This window comes from Panthera uncia, chromosome D1 (assembly GCF_023721935.1).
Source record: "Panthera uncia isolate 11264 chromosome D1, Puncia_PCG_1.0, whole genome shotgun sequence".
Classification (NCBI taxonomy): Eukaryota; Metazoa; Chordata; class Mammalia; order Carnivora; family Felidae; genus Panthera; species Panthera uncia.
This window is the reverse complement of record NC_064808.1, coordinates 89,444,148-89,464,275: the sequence shown is the minus strand read 5'-3', so window position 1 is coordinate 89,464,275 and position 20,128 is coordinate 89,444,148. Positions and strand designations below refer to the sequence as shown.

Sequence of the window (20,128 nt, the reverse complement as noted above, 5' to 3'; positions counted from 1 at the left end):
TTTATTCGACTTTCCCACCCACTCTACAGTGTAGGGGTTACAATCCTAAGTTTTACAGATGAAGTTAAACCACTTGTCCAAAATAGGCAGGCAGGAAATAGTAGATTTGGGACATCACACCATGCGTCTTCACAGCCAGCCAGAAGCTCCAGTCCCGGGTACTCTCCCGGGACTGGTTGGGCTCATGTGCAGTGGTATGAGACTAAAATGCAAGATGGCATCTTGTTTTGCTTTTTTTTTTGAAGGGCACTTCTCAGAAGAAAAGGGCTGTTTCTTTATTTTGAAAGAGCAAAAAGAGAGAGAGAAGCTGGAGGTGAAGCAAGACTTGGGGAGGGGGGAAGATTGAGAACACATTCATCACATTTGATGATGATATTAAATTAAATGGAATTGTTATTGCTCTAGAAGATTTGAAATAACTTTTTATATGACATTGATCACTTAGAAAAATAGTTTAATAAATCAGAGTTTTATTCTGATTTAGAAGCAAAAACCCAAAATTGCAAACACGTAGGATAGAGAATGATTTACTAAACATAAATACAGAGGCAAAACACTGGGAATGATTCTGTTTCCACCAGCTGAATATGGAATGGCAATAGAAAAGCCACCAGCATATTAGAAATCATTTAAAAAGGTTAAAAAATTATATGCCTTTGGTTCCCTGTGGCTTATAAGATATTTTCACATCATTATCTCCTTTACCCCTCATCAGATCTTATGAGCTAGGGATGATCATTATTCCCATTTTACAAATGAGGACGTTGAGGCCCACAGAAGTCATGGAACTGGCCCGTAACATCCAATTTGTAAACAGTAGGCCTGGATTCAGGCTGTTTGGCAACAGCCCCCACAGGCTATCTGTTCTGCCACACAGTCACCCCCACTAATGGTATGGCCCATCTTGTTCTCTAGTATTGAATAGGTCCTACATATTCATGCCTCAGAATACCATTATGATTTACTCTACCTTCTTAAATCTTTAAACCAAGCCCATTATCCCATGAAAAAGTAATCCTTCAACTGTGCTTTGTTAGACCCAAAGGTAGGTCCACTTTTGGCCACCGTGCACCGGATCTGGTGTAAGCTCACTGTGTGTGTATTTCATTTAAACAAAAACTTTCTGCATATATTTTACTTTATAGTTTGTCTTACTTGTACTTTCTGATTCTTTTTTAATAGTAAGTATTTATTGGCTATGTTTTTTAAATAAATGAATAGATATGTGTACCTTACTGTGATGTGAATGTGTATATGTATATTTAAAAATAAATAAAGAAGTGAAATCTTGATTAAAAATGAAGACAAGTCCAGTAAATGAAAGCTCAGAGACAGAAGGAAAGATAAAATGGAAGGAGAGAAGGATGAAGGAAGGAAGGAAGGAAGGAAGGAAGGAAGGAAGGAAGGATGGGAAAAAAGAAGAAAGGTTTAAAGAATTAGGATGATTTTGTCTCGAGAAGACAAAGCTAGTTGGACAAGTTATTCAAGTCCGATGCCTTGTTCTGTGTATGGCATATAGTGAGACTCAATATTTGTGTTGAATGGATAACATTAAATTAAGGGAGGTGTATTGACAGAGGCACTAGGTAGGTATTCTTAATGCCTGCAAAAGGCTGAGTAAGCTCTTTATATTCAGGCAGAAGAGATTTTGGTAAACGTAAGGGAGAACTTCTCAATCAGCAGACTGAGCGAAAATAGAGATGGTCTGAAGCAAAGGTTCTGACTGGGAGAGCCTCAGAAGAGAGGAGGCAGCCATGTATCCTAGAGTTTGGACCATCCACTCACCTAGACACCAGCCCAGGTCATCTCCTGGGGTCCCTTCCAGACCCATCAGTGAATTGAGGGCACAAGTCCTGGTCATGTTCAGGGAATCAGAAAATGGAAAGCACCTGAGAGCCCAACCCTCTCTTTTTATGGAGGAGGAGGCAGACACCTACATCAGTAGGTATTTTGACCCCTGTGCACTAGGCCAGGAATGAGAGACGAGAAGCCAGAGCAGCTGAATAAGGGAACATTACCAGGGAGAGTTCTGGAAATCCAAAAGTTTAATGTCCCCAACACTATTTGGTCTTCCTGGAACCTCATACTTCCCATCACTGAGCCACTTTCCCCCCAGAAACCATGCACCCTTCAAACTGCTTTTCTCCATCTACACAAATCCCGAGAGCCCATCTTGAGGGTGAAGCAACATAGGTCACCCAGCTTCATATCCTAGTGTTATCACTTACCAGCCGTGTGACTTTAAACCAGTAAAAATACCTCTGGGCTTTATTTTCTTCAACTGTAAAATGTGGGCAATCATGGTGCCTATTTGCAGAGGTGATTCTGTGGTATAAATAAGTCATGTGATAGGTTTAACACAGTGCCTGAGACATAGTAAGAATAAGAAATGTTCGGGTATTGTTATCAATCAATCAACGAGTCAAGGGCATTTATTAAATGCTTTATGTGGTGCTAATTACTCTGAAAGACATAAACCAAGGTATCCATGGCCAAAGTCAAGTAGGAAACTTAGAGCAGATGTTCATTCAGTACCAAATAATCCATTCTAAAGTCATGATTCTTTTCTTTGCCTGGGAGAGCACAGTCTCTTTTGGTCTCAGCCCCACAGAGGGAGCACTCCTTTAAGGTAAGACCCTAGGATTGAGCCCTGTGTAAAGACACAAAACTGTTGGTTTCTGTCTTTGAGTGACAATTAGTCTAATTCAGTACTCTGAGAGCCCTTAATTAGTTGAGCACAGTTCCTGGCTATCAGGCCATGCAAAAGCTAACCCAGAGACTACTCAGTAGTACTCCACTAGAAATGCCAGCGAAGCTCAGACAGGAGTGTGGCACTGATGTCCAGCCACACAGCTCTACTCACACCTGACCGTCAAAATTCCGGGAGAGATTCTCTGCTTGTTTCCTAAGCACCAAGATGTTAGCCAATAGCTAGAAGGGTAGAATTAAACAGGGACTCCCTGTATATTGCTTATGTCGACATCAATGGGTCTCAAAAGGCAGCAAGGCCCACCCCCTTTTCATTTTCCATTTTGTTGTCATTGTCAATTCACATGCGGTCCTAAGAACGAATACAAAGAAGTTCTGATTCCCTTCTTGCATAACTGTTAGTACAGTTTCACAACCAGGAAACTGACAACGATACAACCCACCAATCTTATTCAAATTGCACCATTTTACATGCACTTCGGTGTGTGTGTTTAGTCTTGTGCCATTTTCTCACATATATAGATTCATGTAAACGCTGATAGTCAAAGTACAGAATAGTTCTTCCCTTCTCCCTTCTGCCCCCTTCTGCTCCCCCTGGCCACCACCCATCTGTTCTCCATCTCCACAATTTTGTCATTTCAAGAATGTTAGATACATGGCATCATACACTGTGTAACCTTTTGAGATTGACTTTTCTTTAAAATTTTTTTTTAATGTTTATTTATTTTTGAGACAGAGAGAGACAGAGCATGAACACGGGAGGGTCAGAGAGAGAGGGAGACACAGAATCCGAAGCAGGCTCCAGGCTTTGAGCTGTCAGCACAGAGCCTGACGCTGGGCTCAAACTCACGGACCGTGAGATCGTGACCTGAGCCAAAGTCAGACACTTAACCGACTGAGCCACCCAGGCGCCCCTTGAGATTGGCTTTTCTTTCTCAGCATAATTTCTTTGAAATCCATCAAGTTGTTGAGTGTCTCAATAGTTTGTTCTTTTTTGTTGCTAACTAGTATTCTATGACATGGATGTACCACAGTGTCTTTATCCATTCGCCTATTGAAATATATTTTGGTTGTTTCTAGTTTGGGGCTGTTAGAAATAAGGCTGCTTTGACTGGTTTTTGTGTGAACACATATTTTATTTCTCTGGGATAAGTGCCCAAGAGTGCAATTGCTGGGTATATGGTAAGCATATATGTAGTTTTATAAAAACAAACAAACAAAACTGTTATACTGTTTTCCAGAGAAATAAACATTTCCAGAAAAATGTTTTACCATTTTTCATGTCCCCCGGGAATGTATGAGTGATCCAGTGTCCACTTCTTTGCCAGCATCTGGTGTTGTCACCATTATTTATTTTAACCATTCTGATAGGTGTACAGTGATATCTCACTGTGGTTTTAATTTGCTTTTCCCTGGTAGCTAATGACTTTGAATATCTTTGCATGTGCCTATTTGCCATCTGTATATCCTCCTCAGTGAAATGTCTCATGTTGTCTTTTGTCCCTGTTCTAATTGGGTTGCTTGCTATGTTACTGTTTACTGCTGAGAGCTCTTTATATATTCTAGAAATAAGCCCTTTGTCAGATACATGGTTTGCAAGTATTTTCTTCCAATCTATAGTTTGCCTCTTCATCATCTCCTTCACAGGGTCTTCTGAAGGGCAAACCCTTTTCATTTGGGTGGGTCCTAATTTAGCAGTTTTTCCTTTTCTGGGGCAAGCTGGTATTGTCAAGCCTAAGACCTCTTTGCCCACGCTTAGGTCCTGATGATTTTCTTCCGCATTCTTGTTCTAAAAGCTTATAGTTTTATATCTTACATTTAGGTCTTTGATCCATTTGAGCTAACTTTTATAGAAGATGTTAGATTTCAATCAAGGTTCACCTCTTTCCTTGTGGATATCCGATTGCTCCAACATCAGTTGAGCAATGCTTTTTGGAAAAGCAATTTGGCAATAGTTATCATGAGCCAAAAAATGCCCATAGCTTTTTTCCTGTCATTTCTGGGAACTCACCCTAAGGAAATAATGCAGACACATGAATAAAAGCTGTAACTTGGAAAACAGTCACTGGAATGTTTTTTGTAAAACTGAAGAATTGAAAGTAGCCTGAATGCCCAACAATCAGAGATTGCTTAAGGATGGCACACGTGGGAAAAAATATGCAACAATTAAAAATATATTTACTCAACTATCTTTACCCATTCAACAAATATTTACTCAGTACCCATAGTGTTGGTGCCAGGATAACGTGGTAAGCAAATTAGACACCATCTCTCCCTTCTAGAAGCTCACAGCCTGGAAGGGACAATGGAGAAAATAGTTCCGGTGCTTAGAAAAATACATTTGGGAACACCTGGGTGGCTCAGTCAGTTCAGCATCCGACTTCGGCTCAGGTCATGATCTCACGGTTTGTGAGCTTGAGCCCCATGTGGGGCTGTGCGCCGACAGCTCCAAGCCCGCTTGGGATTCTCTCTCTGCCTCTCTCTCTCTGTCCCTTCCCCACCTGTGCACATGCACTTTCCCTCTCTCTCTCTCTCTCTCTCTCTCTCTCTCTCTCTCAAAAATTAATAAACAAACATTTTGTTTTAAATGAAAATACATTTGGTATACCAAGGAAAAAACAGGAAACAAAATTACACACGATGAAAAGACAAAAAAAAAAAATCGTTGTTTTAGGGTGATTGGGTCAAGCATAGTTTATTGTCGTCTTTTCCAAACCTCCCGCAGCACTTTTCTTTGCATAATAATAACAATGATAAAGAGAAAGCTCCAGTTGAGAAACAGCTCCTTGCCAGGGAAGGTTGGGAATATCCATTTGAAGAGGCAACAGGCACACATACAATAATCCAAAGGGCACGAGAGTAACCACCACGGACAGCGAGGTGTTTCAGAGCCCAGCTAAGTCATGCTGGATGATTTAGTCAGTCAATAAGTATCAATGGGGGGCATCTGCAAGGTGACCTGTATTACATGAGGCACTCAGAGTACATGTGTAAGAATAGACAGTCCCTGACTTCTTCGGGCACTCACAAGAAATTCTGAGCTCCATCTTCCTCGTGCCTGTTCAGCACTTCACTTTTCCACTCGTGAATCCTTTCAACCAACCTAGACAGTTGTTAGGGAGGGCATAATTATCCCCATTTTTCAGACAACAAGGTGCAGAGCAATTGCCCAAGGTCACACAGATGACACGTGGCAGGGCCGGTGCTAGAGACCTGGCTTTCATCTCTGTGGTCCTCAGAATACCATTACTCAAGAAAGATTGTGTTAACAGTGGGCTCAAAGCATGCAAACAATCAGCAGACAGCCGTAACTAGAATTTAAATCGAGTGGATGAGAAAGCGTATACCTGGGGCAGGGGATGGGCTTCTCCCCCCTGGTGTGCTCAGGGCTCGGGAGGTCAAGGCAGCACGGGGAGTGTCATCTGAACACCTGGGCTCACTTCTCCCCTTTTCTCCCCAGATGGTGAAGGCAATCCAGGTCCTGAGAATTCACCTGCTGGAATTGGAGAAAGTCAATGAACTCTGCAAGGACTTTTGTAACCGCTACATCACCTGCCTCAAAACCAAGATGCACAGTGATAACCTGCTCAGGAATGACCTCGGGGGACCCTACTCCCCCAACCAGCCCTCCATAAACCTTCACTCACAGGTAACACACAGGGCTGGGTCCTAGCTCCTAAGCCAGGTGTAGAAATGTCTGAAGGTCCCCTGGTGGCCTAGGAAAGTGGAGCAGGCTCACTGGATCCTTTCAGCATAAGGGCCCTCCTCTGATCCACTCCTTCTCATCAGCAGTACCAGAATGCACCGTGCCAAGGCATTAATATTCCTTAGAAGATGACCAAAGTGATTCCTGGCTTCCTGGCCCGAGATACCCTAAGAAATGTGCCTAAGTGTTGAGATGGAAAGCTTTCCTGGAGGATGAGGCAGGAGCAGAGCCCGCGATGGACTCCAACCTCCTAGCCTCATGCACTTCTCGGGAGGGCTTGCTAAGCTCTCCATGTTCTTGAGAAGGACAGTTTGGGGAAAGTGCTCCTTCCCTGAATCCCACCCACCTAATAAATGAAGACAGTTTCCCATGCAACTGCTTCTCCCAGATCGTTTTCTAGTTGCTTGCTCTACCCTGACTCCTCTGACTTCCTAAGGTTCAGGGCCACTGTAAATGTCACTTCAAGTTACCCCCCTCCCAAGAGTCACCTGCCACCTTCATCCTGGGGACCGGGGATGTGGAAATGGCAGCTATGTGTTGTAGGTGAGAATGGAGTTTTCCCTCCAGGGCAGAATATTTTCCCCAAACCTATGAGCTAAGAAAGCTGCCTGGTGACCACCTTTTCATCAAACTCACTGACATCTACGTAAGCCATAGCTCACCACTTTCTTCCTTTCCCAGTGAGCTCCCGAGTCTAGGACAGACACGTGGAAGGCACCTGGAGGTTTAGAGTAGCCTATTCTCATGAGACAGTCGGGCTTGGGGGAAAGGATAAGCTTTCTAAGATTGATAGGTGCTGGAAAGAATGCCTAAGAAAGGGGGTGTCATTTTTATCTCTAAGCTTTAAGGGCCAACACACTTAATCCATCCCTCCAGGTTGGTAGAGGCAGGGGAAGGGTCGGGGGGGCCTCTAGAAGGTCAGCCACGCCTTGCACATATTGACAACAAGTATTACATTAAACCCACCCCAGAGGGATCTCTGTGGGACTTGACAGTGAGTACTGCATGGGACATGAGGCAAGAAGTTTATTTCCTCTTCCCATTGCTTGAAATCACCAAATCACTTTATTACAGATCTAAAAACAGCCGCCCAGGCTTCTGCTTGCTAATATTCTCTTGAAATAGACTCATTCCTTCAGAGTCTTATTGTACTTTCCCTTATGATCAAAATTAGCAAGAAACTTGCATAAAAGAGGACAATAATTGCTCAACGAGCATCTCGTTTGTAATTTATTAGTTTCTATTATTGTGGGTTACCATGGCGACGCTGCGCAGCCCCGGTGACGGGAGAGATGCAAGATAGGAGCTGAGGAGGCTATGAGGCCTCACCAAATGGAGATGCACATTTTTATCAGTAATTTTCATGAAAATAATAAGTGAGGAGTTAATGAGATGGAAAGCCATCCTGTGGCTATTGTGAATTTTTTTTAAGTGTTGATCTAATTAGAATGCATCGGTCAGGAAAAGTAATGAGGATTTAGTGCCTCACAGAGATGTGAGGATCATATCAGAAAATTAGCACAAGTCTTTGGAAATAATCAGGTCCTTGGAGAGGCTTTAGATTTCCCCTCCTGGGCTCTCCAAGTCTACCTCGAGCGCTGACATTGGGGGTGTACCAGGGCAGTGGGGGGAAGAAAGGAGGGCCAGGGGGCTTAGCAGCCACAGTGGCCCGCTTCAGGTTGGGGTCCTGGGGCTGACAAGTTAGTCTGCAGCAAGCAGGGCCACTGGGGACGTGGAGTTGGCAGAGAAGGATAACATGGGCTCTGGGTGAGCCAGGGCTCAGAGATGCTGCCTGCGAAAGTCGGTCCTCCCGGGAAATCCCAGCATTCGGTGCCTCTGAGCTTTGAGGACGGAGGAGGGAGAACTTTGATTCCCGTCATTGTAAATATCAGATCTGTGCCCGACAGCAAAGCTGGCCCTGGGGTGGCCACTGCAAAAAAGCTTCTGATCTGCTTAGAAAGAGGAACTCAGACAATCGGGCAAAAACAAAGACAGCCAGAAAAAGAAGAAAAGACACTTAGCAAGTGCTTCCGTTTGGAATTTCTCAAACTTGTCCCTTCATTGCCTGTGACTGCCACCACGTATGTAGTTCTGACTTCAGTGGGTAAATAAGATAATTACACACAGGTTGCTGCCCTAGATTCCTACCGGTTCCCCTGTCCTGTCTGGCTAGCCCTCAGCCCTCCACACGCACACACGCACACGCATACACACACACACACACACTTACCTACACATGCCTCTTAAGCTTCTGTTGCTGGATTTGTTGTCCTAAAGCTCTGTTCTTGTCATCATTCTCTGAGCTCGAAAGCTTGGATTGTCATCAGAGGTTTCACATCCTATCGCCTGATATTCAAGGCTCCTTCCAGGTCCCCATTCACCCATGCCTGTTTGTTAGGGTGACGCTTCCACACCTCTGCAGGACCAAACCCATCCTCTTCTGCAAGGACAATAACAAGATTGCTCTCCCCTGGAGGTCTCTCTAGGTGCCCCATGCAGAAAGCACTTTTCTTGCTCTCAACTAACTGCTAGAGCACCATAGGCCACTTATATGTAAATATCACATGTGGCTTTATCTCTGAGTCGCTAGTGTAAGTGTTATTCTCCCCTCCTAGATGACAGACGTGTTTTGGGTACAGACAGTATTTTATATACAATTATAACCCATGCCTGGCAGCGGCTAACCCAAAATCTTATGCGTGGACGGCCAGTAAACATCTGTTGAAAGAAGTAAGACAAGGAGAAAGAAGGAGACAGATCAAGAGAGGCCAGAGGAAGCCAAAGGAGGGAAGGAGAAATCAGAAGAAAGATAAAGGGGAAGAAAGACAACTCTGGAGAGTCACATTCAAGAGAGGAGATACAGGAAGGATGAACATCTGTGGCGGGGCGGGGGGGAGGGGGTGGGACAGGAAAGGGTAGGAGACGCAGACCGAGGAAAAGGGAAGCGAGGCCCCAGAAAGATGGAGACAGAGGCAGAAATGAGAGGGAAAGTATGGCAGCCACAGTGGGATGAAGGGACAGGCCAGGCAGGTGTGGTGTCAGTGCAAAGTCAGGTGCAGGGAGAGGGAATGTGAAGAGGACGTGCCCAATGCTATCCAGGTCGGACTCCCGTCACTGTCTCCCTGAGCTGCTGGGGGTGCGGGGCTGGCGGGGCCTTCCCGGGAAGGAGAGTCTCCACTGCCAAGAGACTTTTCAGGAGAGGAGGCAGACGTCAGGGCATGGGAGCCAGTATGGGAGAGAAGAGAGAAAAGGAGTGTCTGGTGTGGGTGCGTGTGTGTGTGTGTGTGTGTGTGTGTGTGTGTGTGTATGATGGTTCACATTCGTCATGGTTCGACCTTAATCCCCCCAGCCTGAAATAGCCACACTGAGCGCCAGCCTGGTCCAGGGAGGGGTGTCTCCCCTCTGGAACATGATCCTCAGGACCAACATTCCAGCCGCCTGCCAGCTTTGTTGCAAACTGCTGGCTCATGGTTTTCCCTATGTGCTAATCATTCAGCCTGTGTTGCAAAGCGGGAGACATTTTTTTCTTCAAATTGGTTCCCCCCACCACCACCAGATGCCATACTGTGTCCCCATTCAGCTCTATGGCAGCTGGGCACATTCGCAGCTTGGCCTTCCATTTATGAATGTGAACTTTCTCTGGGGGATGGAATCGGGGTAGGGAGTGGGGGAGATTGCTTCCACCGAGTGAGAGAGCTGAAACAGAGTTCCCAAGGAACTGAGCCACAGCTACTTTTTCCCACATCCCCAGGAAGCCGTCCTGTACTGCCCGCACTGGAATGACATCCAAGCTTCCTCATAGCTCCAAGCCCAGGCTTCCTGCAGGGGCAATCCCCTCGGTAAGGAGGCTCATTCTAGACTCCAACTTGGGCTTCTCCTATCTTTCCCTAGAGGGCATAAACTAAACCATCCCACTAGAGAGACCCTAACTCCTGCCTCGCTCAACTATTAATTTGACTTGAAACTCACCCCTCTTTCTCTGTAGGGATTTTAGCTGCAACCCTATTGTGGGCAAATCAGATTTACCTGCAGATCTCAGCCACCCAACATTTGGGGGGCACTTACTGCATGCACTGTGCTAGGTCCTGTGAGAGCATAAGTGAATTGTCCAGAAGGAGCTCCCAACCTCAGTGTGAGGGAGCTGTGAGCCACACCTGAGGATCCTGATCAGTTATATGAGCTATAGAAGGCTCCAGGTCAAGTAAACATTGAGGAAGGCAGGAAAGGAGCAGCTGGAGACAGAGCCACAGGAAGCGGTCTGGATTGAACAAACCACATGTGTGGCTGCAGGTTGCCCCAGCCATCACTCGGCCTCCTTCCTCCTGCCCTGGGAAGGCCTGGGCCCAGCCTGCACACCGTCAGGGCCAGGGTCTGTTCCTGCCAGAGGCAGAATGAGCAAACCTCAGCATATGGATTAGATAGGCCAGCAGAAGGATTTTGCCCATTGTCATTGGAGAAGTTGGAGATTCACTGGCTTTGGAGGACTTCCTGGAGGAGGGAGATGGGGGGTGGGGGGTGTGCTATCTGGGAACTCTAAAAGTGAGCGTTCCCTATATAGAGAGAAGTCTGGGAGATGGTAAGGAACAGAGACAGCCTTTCAGAATCCCTGGAGAGAAGCTGGTAGAGGAGAAGAGGCCATTCATTCCCACATCATGCATCTGTTCAAGCCTATTGAGCCTGCTGAGTTCCAAGGATATCAAAGTGGATATGGGATAATCTCTGACCTCCAAATGTCATAATGGAGTATCTTGCAGCCAAGTTGTAGGGGGTTATGCTTTGAGGCTGATAATGATGGCCAATCTCCAAAGATGTGAGAGGTAATGGAGAATGTGGGCGATGGGATAAGGACTGAAAACATGTTGGAGGCAAATTAATTGAGTAGCCTCTTATGCTGCTCCAAGAAGATCTGGCAGAGAAAGGGGAAAATTTCAACATTTATTGAGCCTCCCCCACATCTCAGGCACAGTAGGTACTAGGTGCTTTACATATATTATCTTATTGACTCCTCACAACAAGGCCACAAGGAGCACATTATTTTCTCCATTTTCTCCCCCAAGGAAAGAGAAGCTCAGAGAAGTTAAGATACTGGCTTAAGGTCACATACCTAATAAACAGCAGAGGCTGGGATGGGCTACTCCCAAGTCTATGTTCTACTTGTTAAAATCACTCCCTTTACCTTTTTTCCTGACATCTATGAAGAACCAGAGGTCCTGGGCCCTGGAGAGGGAGAGGTGACCCCACTTAACTGGAGAGCAGGGATTTGAACACTAGAGAGGAAGAAACTAATTGCTGGGAAGCAAGAATTTAGATTTGCTAATAGATTGAAAGTAGGGACAAGACTGGTACAGAGTGAGCCCAGTTCTGAGACTCTGGGCCTGGCAGAGCGGGTAGAACTCTCCAACCATGTGAAGTCCCTAAAAAAATAGGAAGGGACTGAGTACATCCCTCCCTGGGGAAGGTAGACTTACCTCCTGACCTACAGGGAGTTTGCATTTGCAAGATTAGCAGGAGGTCAAGGAGGTGGGGGCAGTCACCTCAGTCTAGCCCCAAGTTCTGCCCAGTGACCAACCATCGTGAAGATTTGACCAGGGAGTTTTAAGGCTGGTGGAAATAAAGGGAGGTGATCTACCCTGCAAGATCACCACTGGGCTGGAAAGGGGACACCCCCAGACCACAGTGACAAAAAGTGGAGTTCTAGGAGCTATTCTGCCTCACTCTTGCCATAGCCATTAAAGCTGTGCTTTCTGCCAGTTCCTAGCCCCCAGCCCTCCAGCTCAGAGGACCCGGAGACCATGAGACCGCCCTCCCAGCCAGGCTAATGAAACCTGAGCACTTCTCCCCTTCCGAGAAGGAATGTTCCTTAAGAGCAGCAGCTGCCACTTGTCCCCACAGGCCAAAAGTGCCTTTCCCTTGAGACTAAAGCCCCCAACAGGAGCAGAGCAGGAACAGGATTAGGTGGCTTGTTTACATGTGTTTGGCTTCCCTGAGTTTGGGAGCCCAGCTTTTCCCAGCCGAGGACAGGACTCTGGGCCTGCCAGAGTGGAGGAAGGCTGCCAGGAACGGGGTGTCTGGGGACAGGGTCAACCTCCCCACCCTCCTCACCCGCCTAGGGTGCATGCACACGCACACACACACACACACACACCATCCCAGGCCAAAACCCAGTCAGGCCATGTGTTTATTGAGCATCTGTCATGCACCCAACACTGTGGTAGGCAGTTGGGGGGAATTCAAGGAAAGATCCCTCTTTCCCTCAAAAGATCTGCAATGAAGGCCAGGGAAAGAGGACACAGAAAGAGCACCATTATGCTATATGTCCACGATATCAGGCCAACAGGAAGCATTGAAGGAGTCAAGAGAATGGGCCATGGGCATACCCAGGGTGAGTCAAGACAAGCTTTCCTGCAGAAATGTGGCACCCAGAACCAAGTCCCCGCCCCCTAGCCCAGGCCAGTTAGCCCACAGACCTGCCCTCCTGGGAGGTTTGGGAAGTTGTGGGGAGTGTGATCTGAGCTGGTGGATCAGCAGAGACCCCTAGTGGCCTGGGGGTGGATGGCAGACAGCTGGGGTGGGGTAGAGTGGGAGACAGTGCCCCCCAGCCCACCGCCATCTGCTTACCCCCCCCCACCCACCCACACATTCCTAGGGAACGGCACTGGTTTCTCTAAAATCCTCAGCTGGAAAGAACTTTGCAGCGTCATCCAGTTCGAATCCCCTGCTTTACAGGCATCCTAGTAAGATAAACATTCTGGCTGTTTCAAAATAACTTAAAGGACAGTTTTTCTATCGGTTTTTTTTCCTTCACTCCTTCCTTTCTTCCTCCCAACACAGTTTATTCCAGGAATTTCTTCCTTCAGCGGAAGTTAAGTCTCCCCGGGGCAACATAAGCCCTTTCCCTGTTAACAGCGAAGACCCGTGGCTCCAGGGACTGACCCGGCTCCTCCTAGGCCAACAGCAGACCCTGAGGTCAGAGTTCACAGTCATTGTCAGGTCACGCCCCACCCTCCCACCCTCTACTTCCAAGAGTAATCCCAGAGACTTTCACTTTTTCTTCAGTAAGGTTTCCTTTTGCACAAATCATCTTTTTTTGTTCTCAAATGAGATTTGGAGTAAAACTCACCACAGTGAACACCGCGGCGCAGAAAGAGTGGCCGACGGCCCCAGGCGGCAAAGGCTTTGCAGCTTGTCCCCGGGTGGGGATAGGAGGCGCAAGCTGTCAGCCCATCTAAAGCTGCTCCCCTAACCTTGCTGTGCCTGCTCCTGAGAGGTTCTGTGCCTCTCTGTGTCTCAGGGAAACAGCACTCGAGAATCAGCAGTGGGACAGCTTCTGGGGAGGCCTGCAGAGCCCAGCTCGTGAGTTTCCATCCAAGTCGTGGGTCACCTGGTCCAGGCCCTGCCACTGCATTCCTGGGAAACTCTATGGACATTTTCAGCTTTGGGGCCTATTTCGTACTCTGAAAGCACGTCCTACTGCTAGAAAGTAGGAGACCGCACGCTTCCCAGTTAGATGGGATGGCTCAACCAGGGAAGCCAGGCTTCTGGCAACTTTCCGATGCTGGGGGACACCACAGACATGTTCCTGGTGGGACAAGGCAGAGCTCTTGACCTAGACAACCAGCTCTGAGCCCCTGGCTCCTGGACAGTTTGGGCAGGGATGGGGGGACTCTGGATGCAGAAGAACGTCACGAAAACTGTACCACATGTGCTCCTCACCTCTCTTTGGGCGCTAAGAAGGACACAGCTCTATTTGGGTCCAGACACATCATCCACCTGGTTTGGAGTCTGATAAGCCCCAAGAAGAAGCTGTCAAGAAGATGAAAATACTGTGTGCTTAGCCAACATCTTCTCCCCAAGGGGCTTCCTCTGCTCACGTAGTAGCTCCCTCCTCAGAAAAGACCGTAGACCATTCCCAGGGCTTCAGAGCCCCCTTGTCTCCATAGACAAAGGCTCCAGAGAGCCAGACCTTGGGCTTGACCTGAAATGGCTGCAGTCAGGTCACAGAGCTCGTCCAAGACAGGGACGCAGCTCCAGCTCTGGAGCTTGGCCTGGGCCCGGGAACGTCTTAGGCAGGAATGAGCCGGGCATGTGGCAAGAACCGGTCACTGTGACTAGGTCGGCAGTCCCAGATGAATCTCCACTGCTGCTAAGAACCCAAGTGGCTCTAGGGACCTTCTAGGACAGGTTTTAAATCCTGACTATGCCAAGCCCAGCTCCCCGGGTGAGTAGCGTTAGCCAAAGGAAGCGGAAAATGATTTATTGGGTGTTCAAATGTGCCAGGAACCTTGCTTCTGTCAAGCCTGGATGTCTGATTCCAAGGCACATCTCTCTCTCTCTGAGCATCAGCGCAAGAGCCGAAGGACCCGCATGCGAGGCACAGCTGTGACTCCAGGAATTCACTTTGGTTCTCTGGACCTCAGTTCCTCTTCAGACAAATAGAATAATCTCTCTCCCGATGACACCATCGTAGTGGGGAGATTAAAATGAAATAGCATGGTGAAACCATTGTTAATATTCGATACGTGCAACGAAGAGGTAGTCTCAGACCCACTGATCTCTGGGACCAGCTGAGGGAGGTTTCTAAATATACAGATTGCTGAGGGTCTGATTCAATGATGCTGAGAATCTGTGTCTTTAAAAACTCGCCAGGGCTCTGGCAGGTTTGTGAAACAGCTCGTATTTACAAATGTAAGGGGTGGATGTTATTCCCCCACACCTCAGCGATGCCAGATTTTGCTTCCTCTTTTTTTTTGCCCAGCTAAGACGTGGCCAGCCCTGGCCCTGCCCATGATCTCTGTCCCTGAAGCTCTACATTCCATTCCTTTGCTGATATCACTTGGCTGCCTCTGGGCACGTCCCAGCCAACGACCCCAGAGTAGGAGGAAAGGGTAGGAAAGAAAAGAGTCTGATCTCATGCATAAGGCAAATTGCCTTTAGTTACCCAAACTCAGAACCTGGCATGGAGACTAGCAAAACCACAGGGCAGAGAACCAGCCAGAGCTTGAATAAGCAGGTGAAGCATCCAGGCTCCTCACCCTTCTGCCTCTGGCAAGCAAATATGTGTGCTGGTTGAATCCCAAAACACACATCTTGTATTTATTTTACTGATTTTGCTTGTGTTTCCCTAACCTTGCTGGATACTTTTTCGGGGGAAAAGAAAGTCTGGGACAACTTTTTATGTGTGAAATTCCCAAATACCTTTCCCCATGAGGAGCACCGTGGCATGAATGATTCCCGACAAGAGATTATTGAAAAGTCATTTCCATCAGTTTTAGGGGGAGAGGCAGGGAGGGGCGCCCTCTTCTATTCAGTGTACCTTCCGACTTCACCTCAGCTTCAAATAACATCAGCATTGGTTTACATCCTATGAGACTTGTTGGCTGGGGTATTGGGAACGAGGGCAGGATCGACCTTAGATGGACACATAGCTAAAAACAGGCTTTGAGGGCTCCTGGATGTCAGCACTGGGCCAGACACATTTTATGAATGAGACTGAGGCTCACAGAAGGGCCATCACTTGCTGATTCCCAAGTCTCTCATCTTTCCTCTGGGGCCCATGCTGCCCCTGTACTTCCAGGGTTTGATTGTTTTACCTGTTCACCTTGCCTCCAGTAACTATGTGCTGAACCCCTGTGATTCCAGGAGCACCTCGTAGCCCAGTTCTTGGCACAAGGTGGGTGTTCAATATTTGTGGATGAAGGAGGGCTGTGTTCTAGTCCCATTGCTGCGAACCAGCTGGGGGCCTTGGGTGAGTCACTTGAGTTTATAAGCCTCAGTTCCTTATTTTTCCTCAGGGAGTTGGAATATGTGGCTTTTAAGGAATCTTCTTTAGGCTTCTGAAGGTCCGACTCAGTGTTAGATTTGAATTGCTTGAGTGGGGAGGCCAAGAGTTTGGCTCAAAGAACCTCTAGACCTTCCCTGGAGGCTGAAGACCGAAGCTTCTCCCAGTCCTGAAACAAAAGCTAGGAAGGTAGGGGCCTTTTCTCCCCCCTGATTTAGTCTATTTTCTTGACTATTTACTTGACTGTTGACTGTGTAAATTCTTACAGCTCATGCCCTGTGACTCCAGGCTTTGAGCATGAGAGTGTCAGCCCTAGACAGCCATCAGACGGGTCACCTGGTTCAAGCCCTGTCGTCAGATGAGGAACTATGGTCAGAGGAGCTCGGAGACCCACGCAGGTCTCGTACAACTCCTTTTGCTGCATCTCATTGGCCACCCTTCTTGCTTTCTCCAAATAAAGCCTAGACACCCCAGCCTCTCACACACCCAAATCCTTCCTCACAAGTTCTCCCCACACTGAGCAGGCAAGCAGGGAGGACTTATTGCAGGCTTCGTGCGAGGCAAGCGGAGTCCCTCAGCATCCAAGGACTTCCTTGCCCAGCTGTTACATGGCAATGACGAGGTGACCGGAGTGCCAGGGAGAAAAATGGTCTTCTTATCTGCTTTGGCTACTGCAAAAACAAACTGGAAGGATTGCTTATGGGGAAAATGGGGGCTGGCAGGTTGATAGCACGGGGCAAAGGGAGACTCTGTTTGCAGTGGGATTCGGTGTTGTGAGCTGGAGGTAAAGGAAGGAATCGATGAAATGTGCAGACGGGTGGCTGAGGTTGAGGCTCCTATGAGATGTCCTTAGGAGGCAGGTTATAAAGAGACTAGGGTGGCTGTCTTTTCTTATGATTTAACAAGTATTTTAGTAGCTACTGTGTGCCAGGCACCTGAGCTAGGTGCTCAGGTTACAAAGATAAAACATTGGAGGCCACTTATGTGTGGAGCTTGGTGTAATAAAAAAAATGTCATCATAGGTGGGTGAGGAAGTGAGGTTCTGGGGGAAGACAGTGTCAGGGAAGGCATCCAGAGACAACAGTGTGAAGGGTGAAGAGGTGGTAAGCAGATAAAGCCTGGTCCTCAGCCCTGGCCACACGTTAGAACTACTTGGGGAGTTTTTAAAACGCCAAAGCCCCAACCACACCCCCAATCAATGAAATTAGAATCTCTGGGGTTGGAACTCGGGCATCAATATTGGAAATTCCCAAGTGAAGCTGAAGTGGGGACCACTGGTTTATGAGATAATTTATGTCTCAAGTTTCAGAAGAATGGAATGGCTAAGTGGGTAAATATTGTTGGTTGGTTGGTTGGTTGGTTGGTTGGTTGGCTGGTTGGTTGGCTGACTGGTTGGTTGGTTTTTAATATTGAGCCTTCTTATTCACCCCTTCTAGGAGGCCATAAGAATTGTCTGTCAGATTTGGGTCCTGGGAGGAGCAGGAGGAAGGGAGGAGGGCAGGCAAGAAGGAAGAAAAGGGGAGGAGGAATTTGGGGCTGTGGCATCTAAGCATTTAGTGACATTGTCACAAACCACACACCTCCCTTACTGCCAGGACCTCCTGCAGAATTCCCCCAATTCCATGTCTGGAGTCTCCAATAACCCCCAGGGGATTGTGGTCCCAGCCTCAGCGCTCCAGCAGGGCAACATCGCCATGACAACCGTCAACTCCCAAGTGGTGTCAGGTTGGTGCAGGGGATTGTGGGGAACACTCCTGGGAGGAAAATGGGGTGCCCCAAGGTGGGGGGGCAGGGTACTGTAGGAACTATCTTAGGAAATGGGAAGGGGTGTCCCCTGCCAAGGAGGGGCTCCTAGCTCGTTTCCTTGACTAAAATGCTCTATAAGTTTATAGATGCTCAGCACCAAGACCTGATTGTGATGGTTCAGAACAAATTTGGGTCAGAGTCTCATGAGCCCCTCAAAACCAGATAAAGCTATTGTCCCTTCCCCCAAACAGTTCCCACCAGAGGCTCTGCTCTCTGGACCCTGTTCCCATCCCACCCACCCCCACAATAGGGGCTGAATGCCTCCAGAATAGAGGGTGTTTGCATAGGAGTGCCAAGGGATTTGGAAATCCTGCTTGCCCTCACTCCTACCCACCCCCATGGCAGGGGACCCAAAAACTGGTTGTCTCCTCAGGTGGAGCCTTATACCAGCCTGTTACCATGGTAACCTCCCAGGGTCAGGTGGTCACCCAAGCAATCCCCCAGGGAGCCATCCAGATCCAGAACACACAGGTGAGTGTGTGTGCATAGGGCATGCACTTGGGCATGGGTATGGGGGAGGGCAGCTGTAATTGTTTACCATGTGCTGGGCACTTTACACAAGTAGCTCATCTCATCTTTATTATTCCTCCAAGAGAGACCAGTTACCCCCAGTTCACAGATCAGAAGCCGGGTGTTGGAAAGGCTTTATCAACTCCTGGGATTTCACTACCTGGGATTTCACTCAAAGGATCTTCCACCTCCTATTCCTGGTCTCCACCCCGAGCCACTCTGTAGCTCAGTGGGATAGAGCAGACACACAAGTGGCGGGGAGTAAGAGGATCTGAGGTCAGGCCTGAGATGTGACATTAGCTCTGTCATCTTGGATGAGTCGCCTGATCTCTCTGAGTCTTGGAGTTCTTATCCACAGAAGGGGGATTCACACCAGCTGCACAGAGCCCTCCCAACCTGCAGGGCTCTGTGAGTGCTGACCATGATAATAGGTAGGAAGGTGCTTTGCAAACTGTGAAGTACCCTAGAGATGCTAATAACTAGTAGATGGTTTCTGGCAAATTTGTCTCTCCTATACCCTCCACATGTCCCTATTTCCTCTGTGTCCTCTCTCATCTCCTTCTCCACGCCTCTTCCTCTTTCTTCTTCTTCCTGTCTCCCATTCTCTGAGGGGCTGGTGCACGGTGACAGGAAAGGTGACCTCCCCAGGGCCCTAAGAATGAGTTGCAAAAGGGGGTTGGCAGCGAGAGCCTGCCGTCACTATAGCAACAGGTCCCTAGCTGCTGGCCCGCCAGCCTGCTGATGCTGATTTTTTCTCCACGTGCCCTGAAGGTTAACCTTGACCTCACCTCCCTCCTGGACAATGAGGATAAGAAGTCCAAGAACAAACGAGGAGTCTTGCCCAAGCATGCCACCAATATAATGCGTTCTTGGCTCTTCCAACATCTCATGGTGAGTGTGTGTATATTGGGGGTGTGGAGTTGCAGCATGGGGCATGAATAATTCCCCCAGGGTCATACTCTGCTGTCGTCCCCAGATCTCCACAGGGTGTGGCCCCAGAGAGAGGCTCTCTGATAGAGATCTCATCTTCCAGAGACCGGGTCAGATGGGAGGATTTAGTGGGGCCTAAAGCTGGGACACTCTCTCTAGTGCTTGCTACTGACATGAAAAAGCGTGACATCAAATGAGGGAATGGGGATAGACATGTTCTGAAGAGAACTAAGGACTGGGAAAGTGTCTCATGAAGGCGGTGAGATTCCACGGGGTCAGGGCTGTGGTTGCTACAGGTGGCCACGCACACCCCTGCCCTTCTCCCATGGAAGAAAATGATGATTCTCAGCTCGTGCTCTTCTGTTTCCCGGAGTCCTCACCACTGGGGTAGCACTGTATGTGTGTCCCTTTTCCCTGTCCCTCTGGTCAGAACAATGAGGCACGGTGCTGGGGAGTGGTGGCTGTGACCATCGAGTCTGGAGGGAACAGCCCAGGGAGAAATCTCCTTCCTTACGTAACAACTGCCTTCATAAGCCTCTATGGTTGCTTCCATAAAATGGCAACACAGCCTTGGGTTTCAATGTAATGTCTATAGAGAGCCTGCTGTGTGCACTAACATGATGGCAGTTGTGTGCTGTATACATTGTTAGCAGCAGCAGGTAGGACTTCGGTTGAATGTCAGGACTGAA

General features: G+C 48.0%; 1 protein-coding gene across 2 annotated transcripts in view; it reads left to right on the top strand.

Annotated features, from left to right (window-relative positions):
- The window catches only part of PKNOX2 (PBX/knotted 1 homeobox 2), a 282,247-nt gene that overhangs the window by 241,678 nt on the left and 20,441 nt on the right, over window positions 1–20,128 (top strand). For both annotated transcript variants that reach the window (XM_049654902.1, XM_049654896.1), the window contains exons 7-10: window positions 6,170–6,358; window positions 17,789–17,918; window positions 18,373–18,470; window positions 19,281–19,400. In XM_049654902.1, coding sequence (XP_049510859.1) covers window positions 6,170–6,358; window positions 17,789–17,918; window positions 18,373–18,470; window positions 19,281–19,400 — 537 coding nt within the window. The remainder of the gene's footprint in view (window positions 1–6,169; window positions 6,359–17,788; window positions 17,919–18,372; window positions 18,471–19,280; window positions 19,401–20,128) is intronic.